This window comes from Perognathus longimembris, chromosome 15 (genome assembly GCF_023159225.1).
Source record: "Perognathus longimembris pacificus isolate PPM17 chromosome 15, ASM2315922v1, whole genome shotgun sequence".
NCBI classification, from domain to species: domain Eukaryota; kingdom Metazoa; phylum Chordata; class Mammalia; order Rodentia; family Heteromyidae; genus Perognathus; species Perognathus longimembris.
Genome location: NC_063175.1, coordinates 28,180,612 through 28,196,488, shown reverse-complemented (window position 1 = coordinate 28,196,488; position 15,877 = coordinate 28,180,612). Strand labels below are relative to the sequence as shown.

At 37.2% G+C, this 15,877-nt stretch overlaps 1 protein-coding gene across 1 annotated transcript in view; it reads left to right on the top strand.

Moving 5' to 3' along the window:
- Nucleotides 1–15,877, top strand: part of Klhl14 (kelch like family member 14) — a 102,517-nt gene that overhangs the window by 26,403 nt on the left and 60,237 nt on the right. Inside the window, exon 3 of the mRNA XM_048363149.1 lies at nucleotides 5,164–5,285. Coding sequence (XP_048219106.1) covers nucleotides 5,164–5,285 — 122 coding nt within the window. The remainder of the gene's footprint in view (nucleotides 1–5,163; nucleotides 5,286–15,877) is intronic.

Genomic DNA, 15,877 nt, shown 5'->3' with positions numbered 1-15,877 from the left:
AGGACTCACATTTCCACACAGGTACTCTTACCACGTGAGCTATTCCACTAGCCCTTTAGAAGGCTTTTAAAAAGGCATGTTTGTTGTTTATCATATCATACTTCTTACATTGTATACAATTTTGACATTCACAAGTTAAAGGGAACTGTGATGACCAAGAGAATATTCAAAAGAGGTAACTAGAATGGGAAAGAAAATGGAAGCTCTTCTGGAAAGAAATAGCAATTTCCAATATGGAAAAGAGAAGTTATTTGGCAATTCTCTCCAAGATTTGAATTTGTGCACACAACAAAGGCTTTTTCCTCAGAAGGTTTAGATTGGTTGCTCAGCTCAGCATGAAGAGAAAAATATATCTAATGAATGAGTTTGGAAAAGTGAGGTCCATTTCATTATTAATATTAATAAAGAAGTAAATAACATTAATATTGTTAATATGAATAAATAAAAATGATAATTACTTATTAAAATGCTAAAAATATTTTTCCATGATTATAAAGAGAATTGCTCAACCGAGTCAGTGGCCTGAAGGTGCTCCGTGTTAGGATCAATGCAGAGAGTGAAACAGAACTGACTTTTAAGGCCCATCATCCCCATAAAGTCATCATCTCTGAGAGTTGAGAAGTGACAATTTCTATTAAGAATCTAATTCTTAAAATCCCCTCAGACAAACCTGTAACTTGTAGGCTTGGGAATTGCTAAACTAGATTGCCTTAAAGTTTCCTTCAAATGTTAGGGTTTAATATTTCTTAGAGCATTGCAGAATACCTTTTTAATAAAAATAAATAAAAACTATTAATAATTATACTGAATTTTGTATATATTTTGTCTAAATTTACATATCTATCCTAGATTTGTATACTTAGATAAACTTGTATGCACAGTTGTTTAATTTGCACATATTTTGTCCAATGCACATAGGTAGCCTTACTGTGCCTACAAACCTACTGATTTCCTAAATAGATTAAAACTCTTCTTTCAGCCTAGTGAACAAAAACTTTTTTCATGTGTCATGGAAAGGATAAACTTTATCTGGCCTGTTTCCCAATTATGCAAGTTCCAGACCACTGAAATAAAAATAAATGAGACTTTACCATACTTAGAACACCAGTATGAAGACAAATTTGTTTACAGCCCCAGGTTTTAGGCCATCCTTCAATCATTCATCCCAGGAACCAGAGTAGGTATGCATGTTAGCACAGGCACGCACACCCAAATGTGACACATGGTAAATGTTGGGCAACTACTGAGCTGGAACAAAGGAGACCTTCAAATTCCATTGCCTTTTTAACCCATAAGATTAAAAAGGTTTGAGGGATGTAAGACTCCAAGAAGTCCAATGGCACACTCTGCTTTTGTTTCATTTTTCTCAGTTTTAAATGCATTACTTTGTTCTACTGGAGTTAAGTGGAAGAACAAATGGAGTAACTGTTAAAGAATAAAAGTTGTGAAGTGAATATTTTACCTTTGACTAAATTGGTTTCTTTTGCAAAGAGTATCTGAAAAAACAACAAAACACTGCACCAATAAAGGCACTCTAATTACTGCAAAGAGACTATATATTTAGATTTTACCTAATCTAAAATAAAACCTGTAAAGGTCTGCTGGAATTATTTGGAAAAGAATAATTGAAACCTCCTTCAGAACAGTTAGTTCAGATTGTCTTAATTTTATTTTTCCAATTCATATTTTTCTTTTAATTCCTGGAGTTTGCAAATTGAGGTTCACATACATCAAATAAATAGCATGATAATCAGGGGCTCAATACCCAATGCACATTCATTTTTATTTGTCATTAATGTCATTGTTGCTATTATAATTGCACATTGTGAAAAGAATGAAAGCTTTTCCTTTGGAATTATTCACATGTATTACTTTGTAGGAGTAATTGAATAGTTGACACTGCATTTTTATCATAGTAAAATATGGGATGGTTTTTCTCATTTGTATTATTCTTGTTTGTTTGTTTTGCTTTGTTTTGTTTTGCCAGTCCTGGAGCTTGAACTCAGGGACTGATCACTGTCCCTGGTTTCTTTTTGCTCAAGGTTAGCACTCTACCACTTGAGCCACAGCACCACTTATGGCTTTTTCTATGTATGTGGTGCTGAGGAATTGAACCCAGGGCTTCATGTATACGAGGCAAGCACTCTACCACTAGGCCATATTCCCAGCTCATTTGTATTATTCTTAAGCAATAAGAAATGTAGAGTAATCTCTCTTAGATCCCTTCATTTGAATCCTGAATGTTTCTTACTTACAGGTGTATCTGTTTAGTTTCTCACCCCTTTATAAAATGCAGAGGTAGACAACCCTCTCAAAATCAGTGAGAATCACACTCAAATACATTTAGCTATTTTATGTGTCATTTCTCTGTGTCATGCAGCTTCTCAAGAGCTTTATCCTAATTTTGTCTTCTAAATGGTTGACCTTCACAAAATAGAAATTTAAACCTTATTTAGAATTAAGTAATATTGGTGCTGGACTAGGAAATTGATTAACACAATCTTTAGTGAACAAAACATTACAAATAAAGTGCCATAAAAAGTTGAATGAATAATGACATAAATTAACAATGAAAAAGATAGGAAATGTGTCTTCACCGACTAAGAGGACCACACATAACATATTCAAAGCACTGTTCCTCAGTAGAAAATGCATTCCAGTGCGAGTGGGTAGATTTCCCTCTTCTATGGAGCCTGTGCATGGTTTAGGGATTAGTCTTAGTTATGTGAAGTTTTACAGTGCTGGCCCTGAATCATGTCATTGTTGGCACGGGTGGAGGCTGAAACCATTTGCCAACTGTTCAGTGGCTCATGTATTGAAAATCTCAGTCCAGTTCTTAGAGGACAGATGGAAATGGCTGGCTCTTTGGACAGAGAGCGCAGTGAGATCCTTTACTTACCCACAGAGATGGTCTATCTAACTCAGTGTGGAAAACCGCCAGTGGGATTGATCCAAGGCAGTTGGTTTTATCAGCGAATGAAATGGCTTTACAAATATATCTGAGCCATTCACTTGTATTCTTTTGCCATTCATGAAACATGTTTTTAAGCAGCCTATGTATTTATTAAAACAGTCTTATTAGTGCTTTTCTCACAAGCACTATCTCAGTAAATCCTTTCCTCTGCATTTATTTCATCAAAATTGATCCACTTTCCTCTCTTTGCAGTTTGACAGTACAGATGCAAGGGTAACCACAGGATCATATCTTTCATTTTGAGCAACTCTGTCTACAAGTGTTAACTTATGGCCAACTGAAAGGACAATCTGCTTTCATCTTGATTTCTTCTGTACAAATAGAGTATTTGGTTATTTGTGCTAAAAAAAAAAAGCACAGTAAAAAGAACCCTGTATATCAGTTCTGTGACTACACATTTACAAAACTATATGGCCCATGAATTATATGGATACTCCATGTAAATAAAAAAGAAGTGCTTCCTCACTGATTTTCCTTACCATCTCAAAAATCCAGCCCATTTACTGAAATCCTCCATGTACAGAGATCTTTGTTATATTTTGTTTTTGCTTGCCAATGAGTAGTCTCTAAGACATATGGACACAGGTCAAGAATCCATTAAATTTAAAGAGTTGGGGTTGTCCTTTTTCCACTCAACTATACATCCTCAGGATGGCCAAATTAATGTTGCAAGCTGCTATTTCATTAGTCACTCCCCTATAAGTACAGCTTCCTCTATTGATAGATCTGTAACTTGGTTTCTCCAGAAGATACATTTCCTCCCGAGACATACACAATTCAGTCAATGACACCAGCATTTCATTAAAAGAATCCTCCTGTTCCCTTCCTTCATATGGAAGTGTCATTAGCTGTATTAAGTTAACTCTCTGAATGTTAAGTTCTTAACCAACAAATAATGTTTCTCCATGGGGCCTATTTTGCCAAGCATCCTTGAGTCAAAACAGGCATAGATTTAGAGCTCTACTATGGGTTGTGATCATATTTAAGAGAAACCCTTTCATATTTACTGGCTTTTCCTTCCTTCAATTACAGTTGTTCCGTTTCTTCTACCGCTACCTTAAGCCTTTCAGGTAAATGAAAAGTTCAATTATATGTAAAGTGACTGTTAAACCAGCAGGCCCCTTGTGGGGGTCTGAGCCTCCTCTTCCTGCTTCAATGGCAAGTGCGCTCAATCCATTACTGTTCCTGAGGATTGTACATCCATCAGGTCGCCTGTGCAGGCCAGGGTGCATCTTATAGCTTTTTACTGCATATGAGACATTGCGGGCCTGTTCTCAGGAACTGCCAGGCAGACTGGGAATCACAGTCACGGTTAATAGCAGCGAATTGCCAGCTCTTGATGGGTGGGTAGTCACTCCTTTCAGTGGTTGCCCCCTGGGGGAGAAGGTAGAAAAACAGAGGGAGGGAATTAGAGTGACTTTGCACAGTTGAGCAGGTTCATGCCGCTGGATCAGTGGCAGGCATTGGCAGGGCTCCACTCTGGGGAGGCTCACAACAACATCGCAGTCTCATTTTTACCAATTGGTGCTGCTGTATCGCCAGTGGTGCACAGGGGGAGAGCAGAGGGGAGGGTGAGTGGGGAGCAGTTGGAGGGGGTGTGGATGGAGAGAGGCAGAAGTCAAAGCTAAATTCAACAAACTAAAAATTCATATTCAATTTGGTTAACCCACCCCAGTTAGCCCCATGCTACTAATTGTACCAAACTGGTCTTGGAAGTTCCCTGGGTGATTAAAGAGTTGGTTCACAAACTCTCTGCCTAACCTTAATTTTTTCAAGGTTCTTTGAGTGGCGAATGGCTTATAATAATGATTTTGACTAATACGATTTTTGACATGCAACTTTAATGCTTAACCTTAGTACAACTCCAGAGCATTTCATGTGTACTCAGCTGTAAAGAGTGATGATTTAAAGGGATAATATAAGAAAAAGGTCGTTCTAGAATGAACCTCTAACAAATTGCATAAAAGGAGCTTATTATTCCACCAGTATAGGGATATGCAGCTCTTCTAATCATTTTTCTGCTTGGCTCAAAAAAAAAATGTTAGACACGATTGGGAGAAAAAACAGGGAAAAAATGAAATAGAAATCTGCAAGCAAGGAACATTCTTTTTGATGGTTATGATTTTGTTGCCACTAAAAAGGCTCTCCAATAATGTGGTTATTCATCTCCTCTTTTGTTTTGGGTGAAGAATTCGCTCTAACAAGAAAATGCTCTTATTGGTTGGAGGGTTACCTCCTGGACCGGACCGGCTACCCAGCAATCTGGTTCAATATTATGACGACGAAAAGAAGACATGGAAAATACTCACAAGTAGGTGCAACTGTTTATTTAATTTTCTACTTATCTCAGCTACCAGCTAGCTCTCTTGATGAATTTGATTATATGGCTAATCAAATTAGACATTTTATTGATGTGCTATCTTTTGGAGTTTTGTTTATGCATCATGGGACATTTAGAGTGAAAGACCAAACTGGCCAGTTTGGTAGTTAAATGGGCTTAATAAATCTGGTCTAAAAATCAGTGTGCTGGTTTATGTTTCTGAATGTATTGGAATAGATAAGGTAGACAGGAGAGGGAGAGATCGTCCCCTAAAAATTCTTCACTAAGTTTTTTTGAGGTTGTTGATAGGAAAGTGAAGGGTTGTTTACTAACACTGTTGAGTTTTCTCACATTAAAATGCTTGTATTGTTCACTTAGCCTGTAATTAACATTATTTTCATATTTAGGCATTTTTCTTCTTTAATCTACAGTCTGGAAAGGATTGGGTTCTTGGGGAACTGACCCCTTAGACTACTCCACAGCTCGGATGGATATATTTGTGGTCTGTCCCAGCTGCATTAAATTGTGCTTGCAAAACTTTCAGCTAAGATTTTCCTCCTCCCCTTCTCCCCTTAAAGGGTGATTGTGTTTTACAGCAAACCTCTTGCCTTGGGCACTAAGATTTGGAACTTATTGTTTTATCGGTTATGATTCCCAATCTGATTCAGTCATGGAGTCAAAAATCATCGTTTCCTAAGTGCAGCAAGCTATGTGCACCAGTCCCCTCGTGGGCACAGTGGCTGCACTGGTCAATAAAACTAAATTTTAACTGTCAAAATGGCCCAGAGCTGTATAGATAAAATAATAAATGAGCAATTTTGATCCATAAATCAAAGCCATATATAGAAAACCGACAAGAGTTGAAAGTTAGATATTTATTCCCACTGCATGTGTCTTTTAAGCAGTTATGTATTTTGCCAGATTGTTGTTCTTTTTTAAAAAAATGCTTTTCCTGAAATCTCTTTAAAATAATGGAAACAGGACAAGAGTTTGTACATGAGAGTGGAAGAGGAACAAAGACTTGTGAGGTGGTGCTTGAAATAATACATTTAGGAGCTGGCTTAGCCCAGCGAAACCTGCAGTAGCAATGTCCAGGCACTGCATCGAGAAGACTCCCTGGGTGCCACTATCCACGCTTGTGGTGAAGGAGAGGAGAAATAGACACAGTGAGTTTAAGGAAAAGGACGATGGAATGAAAACAAGTTAACAATGTCTAAAAACACATTTTATTCTCTAATAAAAATATCTTCTGTAGTGATTTATATATCTGAGTGAATGACCAAGTTGTATATTAAAGATTTATCAGAAACTAGAGCTAAAACAAAACCAAAGAATCAATTATTTGATACCTGATCAGTTGGGAAAGCCTACACAGAGTGATCCATGGAAGAAAGGAAAGAGGACAAAAGATTCTCCAAGAGAAAAGTAGGAAATCCTAAGAAACAGGGAGATCATAGACACACTAATAAACAGTAGCCATTGACAAATCTGCCTACTTTTCCAAATTCCTAATGTTGCAACCAATTAGCTATTTATTTGAAATCCTACAGTAAAGGCCAAAAGACTAATTAAAGCGTGATGAACAATAACCCTAGAAAGTCTTGTGCTCATTTTAAACCTTACTTAGAGAGAGGTTAACCATAAAATTTATCACCCAGATTGAACTACTTTGGGGCATGCTAGTAATGCTAGGGGACTAGTTATAGATTAGAACACACAGTCACCTAACAAGTTTTTACATTTTGTCTGACTTGAATTTTTCCTTGGCAAGATAGAGTAAGAAAGTGTGACCCTTAAATCCTGGGTTCAAACATAGGTCCTCCAAGTTATATAAATATTCTGAGTCATAGTTTCTTATTTGTCAGAGTCATTTGAGTATTTTTGAAACTGCTCTCACCTATTATCCTAGCTACTCAGGAGACTAAGATCTGGGGAACCAGTCCAAAACTAGCCCTGCCAGGAAAGTCCTTGAGACCCCTATCTCTAATGAACCACCAAAAAACCAGACATGGAACTGTGGCTCAAATGGTAGAGCAGTAGCCTTGAACAAAACAGCTAAAGTACAGCACTCAGGTCCAGTGTTCAAGCCCCAGTACACACTCTCTCTCTCTCTCTCTCTCTCTCTCTCTCTCTCTCTCAGGTCCAGTGTTCAAGCCCCAGTATACACTCTCTCTCTGTCTGTCTCTGTCTCTTCTCTCTCTTTCTCTCTTTCTCTCTCTCTCAAACACCACTGCATCATGTAAGTTACAGCATACAGTCAATAAATTGCAAGCACTATTACTAATAGCCTAACACTGCTGCCTATATTATCATAAAGATTGTGCCTTTCTGCCCTAGAAGCGTCACACAACACAAAATCTTTGGGCAAAGGGGAAGGGAAAAAATTACCATCCTAGATAGGACATTTCAACTTCTCCAGACTCTAGCACCAATTTCCTATAGCCTTAATATGTCAAATGTAATCTACACATCATGAAGTAAAGATAAATGCATACTTGTGGACTCAACCACCAGATTTGAAATGCAAGGCATAAGAAATGTGCACACCAACATAGAAGGTTCTAATAGAAACAAAAAATTTGAACCTTCTATACTCAGATATACTTAAAGCTTTGAAACAAATGTCTACCCTACACACACTCTTCATTTCACTAGGAGTTGGTACTTTAAAAAAAATGGAGTTTATTTCCTGCTTGTCTGTGATGACATAACCCCCACCCCCCAAGTAAGGGCATATTTTTCATGCTTGTTGAAGATATGTCAACAGTTTAATCTGGGCAATTTCTGTTGTTTTTATTTTTTTTATTACTGTATCTCATTTAGCTAAATTTGAATAAATAAATCAGGTAACTGAAAGACTTCTCTACTGTTTGGGCCACATACTCATAAAATGAAGCTGTTTCTCATCAAAATTCACACACACACACACACACACACACACACACACACACACACACACAGTTTGTCTCCAAATCCAGTAAAACTCTAGGGATTCCAGAACTTTTCACTGCTGCTTTTGCTCCAGAAGTGCTAAACTAATTTGACCAGGAGGGAAAAATGACAGTCAATGGAAGAAGAGACAGTCTTCCTAGCTTGCTTATTTTTTGAATGACTGTTTTCATGCAAACATTCACTAGCAATCTCCTAACAACTGAGATAGGTTATGCTGAACCTTAAACCACTTATTGAGAGCAAATGTCTCTCAAGGTGTATAATAGATATACATCTATCCCAAAGATAGTATTCTATAGGCAGAAGCATATGGGTTCCCCTCCTAGAAGGATTACACTATTTACACACATTATATAACAAAGGAAAAGGATTTTGGAAGCACTCCACAAGGAGTACACGTACAGTTGTAATGTTTCTGCAAGGAGATGACCTTTGCTCAAGTTCTAAAGGATTAAGAATGGTGTTACATGGGGCTGGGGATATAGCCTAGTGGCAAGAGTGCCTGCCTCGGATACACGAGGCCCTAGGTTCGATTCCCCAGCACCACATATGCAGAAAACGGCCAGAAGCGGCGCTGTGGCTCAAGTGGCAGAGTGCTAGCCTTGAGCGGGAAGAAGCCAGGGACAGTGCTCAGGCCCTGAGTCCAAGGCCCAGGACTGGCCAAAAAAAAAAAAAAAAAAAAGAATGGTGTTACAATAAATATTTGAAATAGAGACTGTACACGGAGGAAAAAAAGAAATAATATTTTGAGTATAGTGAGAGGGAGGGTAACTATGTCTATATAATTTTAATAAGAAAAACTGAAGGGTTGAGACCATAGCTCAGTAGCAAAGTGCTTACCAAGTAAGCACAGGCTCCAGGTTGGATCTCCAACACACACATAGTCAACCAACCAGTAGCTGGATTCACCCAACCAACAAAGGAAACAATTACGGTGGCTGAAAAGGCTATTTTGGTAGCTCAGACTTCATAATTTCAAATTATCTTTAAGTAGTTGCACAAAGGAGTTGCCATTTAATAGAGCAGTTTATGAATACAATGAATCCTGGTTGATATTACTCCTTTCAACATTCTCACCCATCCCTCCCCAATCCACGCCTTCCCTCAGTCTACTAAATTTCGTGAATTCTTGATAGCTTTTCCTCCCTCTTACCCTCTTCATTGTACTTTCCTTTTTGGAAGAATAATTTTGGAAGAATTGGGAATTATTTCTCAATCTTGCACCTAGTCTCCTGTTTCATTCTTAACTTACTAGAAAGCAGTATAAGATGCCTATCTATTCCAGGTGTATTTTTTTTTTGTCTTTTACCATCTAGTAGATTTATAGGCACTTTCTAGTTACAACAAATGAAGGAAACCAGACATCCTATGTTTCTTTGGGCCTGGCTTACTTTGCTTAATATAATTTTTCCAAGACTTTCCACTTTACTATGAATGGCACAGTGTTATTCTTTCTGAGAGACGCATAGAATTCCATCGTGTATGTATACCACATTTTCTTGATCCATTCATTTGCTGAGGGGCATCTGGGTTGATTCCATATCTCGGCTATGGTAAACAGTGCTGCAATGAACATCGCAGTGCTGCTAGCTTTAATGTGGCCTTGTTTAGACATTCACCAGTGAGACCAAAGGAGGATATTCTTAGCAGAGGACCACAAAGGTTTAGTAGCTATGGAAATACGATCATATAAAATTACATTTATCAAAATGAATGCCAAGAAATGGGAACAAAAGGTATTCTGTTATTTTGTTTCATTCTTTTTCCTCCTTCATCACTGTCTTACAAGTAAGTGTCTTATATGTAAGTGTATCTGTTTTGGAGAAGGAGAAGGAGAGCACAGAAATGATGGAACAAAGGATTAACAAATTTAGCAGTGATACTCACTAGCCACTGTTGGTAATGGACTATAAATTTCTGGGGGGACAAGGAAAGGGTGGGAAAAACTGGGAGAAAATGAAGGAAGAGGTAACACTGTTAAAAAAGAAATATACTCATTATCTCACTTAGATAACTGTAACCCTTTTGTCCATCACCTTTACAATAACAATAAAACTTTTTAAAAAAGAAAATACATAGTAGAATTCATACAGATCATGAAACACTGAAATTTTAATATTTGAAAAAAAAAAGAAAGCAGTACAGGTGACATGAATACTAAAATGGCCAATGCATTTTTTTAAGTACCTGAATACTCAACACAAGATTAAACAATTTTGCTACTTACAATTTTGCTGTTACTTTTAGTAACAGATTCCACATATATCCAAGTTTTTATGAGGTCTATGTATGGAAGCGCCTTACTTTCTTGGCCCTGGAACAGCACTGAAGAGCTCATTGTAGTAGTCAGCTTCTTCACTGGTAGGTGAAGGTATTTTCAGACACTAGCAGCTTCTTTTTTCCTGTATTTCACGTAAGTGACCCTATTTATCAGGTGCTTCTCTGTTGATTTCTTTGATCAATGACTGACCAAGACTTTCAGACTTTTACATGTGCCAATGATCCTGTCACCTTAGTAACAGTAGGTGAAAATGGCATTGCTTAGCTAGATGGGTTTGTCTTTTCTTTTGACCACTTGAAGTTCATTTCCTAGAGGCAGTACACTGTTTTTCCTTCCTCGTCCATATCATTGGCAAAAACTCTTTCTACTTTGTAATGTAAACCTCAATTTCTCAATAACAGAAAATGAAAGGAACCACTGGATAGTGGTTTCCCAGGTTGCCACTGCCAGTTGAGGGCACTTAACTTGATCCTGTTATGTAGAAAGAGCCCTGGCATTGGTTGGTATTCATTTCGTTTAGTTTTTGTTTTTTTCTTACCTTAGGTTAAGCAGTTATACAAAGAAGTCTCAATTCAACCTGTCAATGTATAAGTACAATGCATTTTGGCCAGTAGCATCCCTTCCATAATTCTCCCTGATCTGTCTTAGCCCCACCCCATCCCCCCAAATGACCTAATTTCATTTTTTATTTCTTTTCAAGGGTCACAAAGATCAGAAAGCCAGTAAAGTTTCCTCTCATGTCTTTGAAAAAAAAATTGGGGGGGGGGGGCAGTCCTGGGGCTTGGACTCAGGGTCTGAGCACTGTCCCTGGCTTCTTCTTGCTCAAGGCTAGCACTCTGCCACTTGAGCCACAGCGCCACTTCTGGCCATTTTCTGTATATGTGGTGCTGGGGAATCGAACCTAGGGCCTCATGTATACGAGGCAAGCACTCTTGCCACTAGGCCATATCCCCAGCCCCTCTTTGAAAATTTTTTGCATAAATGTTACAATAATGGCCATGAGAAAACCAAAAGACATTGAATTTCATTTTCTACAGACAAATGTAAATTGGACTATATGCAATATCTGGGGAAGAGAAGATGATATAATTGCTGGTTATTCAAGAAATAATCAACCTCTGCACTAGCACATTAGATTGGAATTCTTGCCTTGGCTTTCTGTCTGTTGATTTCACCCTGTAAACTGTTCTTTGAAAACATATTGGGAGAAAAATTAAGTTATTAAAAAGCTATTAAGCATTTTTATGGTTATTTGTTGTTGAGGAAAGAAAAGATAAGTTGAATCAAGGGTGTTCCAAAAGTGGTTTTCTTGATTTATAGTAACTTTATTATCAAGGATTGGAACCCACAAAATATTTAATGTAATTTAATTTCATGACAGGCAGGTGAAGTTGGTAGATAGTACATTCCACATTGCAGAACAGCCTGAGAAACAATGAGGTACTTCTGGAATGCTTCTAAAAAGGCCTGGAAAGAATTTGGATTTACTTATAGTCTTTATGCCCCCAGTAGCAGGCAATGAGTAAAAACCCACTCTCTGCTGGATGTTCATCTTAACATGAATAATCATCTCTCCTGTCAATAAGGTAAAAACACAACCATAAGATGGGAGCTATGGGACAGATGGGAAAACCCCAAAGTGAAACATTTACTAAAAAAAATTAAAGTCTTGCTTTCAAACATGTAAAAAAAGCAAGAGAATATAGAGTCCCTCTGAAATTGACATAAATTTTGCATCTTTAGGAGAGTGTAAGGTTGGGATAATAAGTGATGGAGTAGACAATTATCCAAGGACCACAACACAGCACACGCAGATCATTTCAAGACATTGTCAGGCATGTTTCAGGAATTTGGAATTTAAGTCTACAGGATGTATCTTAGTAGCAGAAATTTACCTAGCAAGAAAGGGAACAGAAATAAGAAAATGGAAAGAAAGAAGAAGGAAGGAAGGAAGAAAAGAAGGGAGGGAGGGCGGGAGGGAGAAGGAGGGAGGGAGGGAGGGAGGAAAAAGAATTTTGAGTGGGGATATCCCTCTAATTTTTGTTTTTGGTGTTAGTGAAAACATAGTGACCTAAAGATTTTATGCAATAGCATAACAGTTGCTGTCTTTTAGCCTGGAACCTTTTATTTCAGTTCATGGAGCAATTGTTTCTATGACTTTGGGCAAAAAGAAGGAAGAATTGTGTCTTGACTTTAAATACGTTAGCATCTAATTTTACCTTCAATGAGCTCAATTCTAATTTGAAATACATGGCTGCACATTGCTATATATCTTGAATTATTTGCTACTGAGTATTCATGCACCACTGCAATAGTGGATTTTTCATAGATTTTTTAAAAAAATTATATGTGGTGGTCATTCCAAGTACTGTATGTCAACTAACGTGGGTGCCCAGAAAAAAAGCATTTGACTTCATTTAGCTATTTACCTCCAGTTGATACTTCCCTTGACTATATAGTAATTGTTTCTTTTACAGAGGATAGTACGTATGCAAATAATCCCAGTGCCTCTTTTATGTACAATTCTTGGTATTTGCTACTGAATGTGGCCTAAAGGAAGACTTAGGCAGTCTTAAGGACTGCTTAAATTTGATCTATATCATTCCGAAAGTCAGACAACAGACTATATCTGGCAAATCCTTAAATGTAAATCCTGAAAGAATGATCTCCTTCTCCAGTGTTCTCATTTAGGGTACTAATTTCATTCACTCAGCAAATATACTTGGTATCTTTTTTTTTTCTAGTCTATGTCCCCAGTGAGTTAGAATTTCATGGAGAAAACCAGCATTAATCAATAAGTAATAACAATGAAATGTGGCAGTGCTCTGAAGGAAAGGTAGAAAATATAGACGATCTAGAAATGGAGAGGACTGAGCTAGCTTAGGAGTTTAGCTTAGAATATCACCAAAAATATGGTTTTTCAGCTGAGAATTAAAGGAAGAATAGGAATTAGGCAGAGGCTCAGGTGAAGATATGATATAAGATAGCTCCAAGTTAGTTAACAATAAGTGCAAAGACTGCCAAAAAAAGAAAAGAAAGAAAGCTGCATGGCTAAACTCATAGTGAGGTAGGAGAGAAGATATGTGATTAAAGATCTTATCAGGAACTAGTCATGTAAGAGTTCTGTGGTTAGCTCATAACTTGGGTTTTTACTTTAAGTGAGAGAAAAAAGAGGTATTATATATGTGTGTATATATATGTTATATGTACATATATGTATATATAGTCACACACACAAACACAACTGGACATAAATTATACAGATCTATTTAACTATTATAAAAACCAAATTGCATTTATCAACAAAGACATAGTTTTCATTGTTCATTATAAAAAAGAATGAGCTGGGCCCAGGTGGGTCACATCAATACTTGTAGCTCCTATAATCACACCTATAATCCTGAGATCTGAGGACTGCAGTTCAAGGCCAACCGGGTACCAGGAAAGAAAAATAAACACACACAAGGAAATGATTTTCAAAATGATAACAAAAAAGAAATAAGAAGCTAGTTTTGGTGAGTGGTTATTTTACTTCAATATCTTTATTGAAAACGAGATAATTATAGCAAAGTTCAAAGAGGTAAACTACCCATGAGATGAGATGTCTTAGGGTGATATCATTAACTGAAGCTACCTTTGGTGAACATTCAGCATGTTAGAATTTGGAGCTTTGTGTAGCAGACATAAATGCCTCTGTTTCTTGGGAATGGGTTTTCACATAACCACACCGCCATGTTCATCGGGGCCCTGACCATATCAAGCTAGCATTAAGGTTTCCTTTGTGGAGGACAAGTACATACTTCCTTCTCTCTGTCCCTGGATGTCAAGACAATTTGGCTCCTTTTAGTGTGTTCTGATTATCAATCCAACTGGCATGCCTTGTTTTGTTATTAAGTCTTAATTTATTAAAGGAAAGAAAATGAAAACTGAATTCCAGTTAGTTAGCTAGAACAATCATCATTGTGAGCTTTAAAGACTAAAATGTTCCCATCTTTTTATGTGGAGCACAGCAAAGCACTTTCAGAAAAACCCTACTGGTAAGGCAATGATGTATCACTTTCACTTTCATTATATGTTTTTAATCAGAGCGTGACTTCACACTAGACAAAGCGATGCTTTATGCATGGTCTCACTTGTTTTTGCTAAAATCTTTTGACATGATTAATTTTACTTTAATGCTTTTGTCTTGTTGTAATGGTAAAGATGATGGGTATAAACCAGGCAAAAATACATGCTTTTCTATTATAATGCCTCTGAGCATTAAAAATATCTTAGATGAAAGGAAAAAAAATCACAGGAGACTGGTCCGACTGGAATTAAATTTCTTGCTACCTTGAACACAGAGTACATGAGATTTTAAAAAAATGAGTCAGTCATTGTTTTTAGTTTTATTTTTGGTATTTTTATAGCAATTTATTCATCTGTATGATTAGATTTGAAGAGGAGGAGAGAGATCGTAGCTCATGGATTTCTTGATCTCATTTGTTGCTCTGTAGCATTTACCTCCTTCACACTGTTAAGAGACCAAAATATTAACCAATGCTGTACCAGATAAATTTCCCTCAGGCATATAGATTTTTAAAAAAGAAAAATGCTATTCTTTTTCCATGTGATACTTGGCCTTAGATATAGTTTGCAACTGTAGGGATGTAAAAAGAATTATATATAGTAAATATCCCTTGTACAATTTACAGAAATGCAGTCACATATATGACTTTAAGAAAAAAGTAGTAAGCTATTAAACAAGTGAAACCCACCTGTGAGCAGCTGCCAAAGCTTCAGTGAATTTAACAGAATTCTAAGGCAGGTTTCTGTAATCTTGTCTGCTCAGGAGGCAGAGATCCGGGAATCCCAGTTCAAAGCCAGGGCAGTCAAACAATCACAGAGTCTCGCATCTCTCATTAACTAGCAAAAAGCAGGGTGTGGAAGTGTGGCTCAAGTGGTAGAGAACCAGCCTTGATAAAAAAAAAAAAAAGAAACATAACCAAGAAAGAGGCCCTGATTTCAAACCCCACTACTAACACTCACACACACACAGATGTGTAGAATTGCTTACCTGTATCACAAGAGTATTGCACCTTCCTTCCTTCCACATACCCTGTTAGCTTGCTTCACTTGCCTCCTTCTTCCTATTAGAGTAAAAATACCATGTAGCACTCTTGAATAGCACTTCATATGGTAACAGAAATGTTCTCTTATCTGTGCATTTCAATATAGTATCCACATGTAGCTATTGAACACTTTACAAGAGGCTAAGATGATTGAGAAACTGAATTTTTAATTTCATGTCGCTTTACAGAGTTTGATTTTAAATCTTCCACTATGGCAAGTAGCTTCTGTATCAACAGCA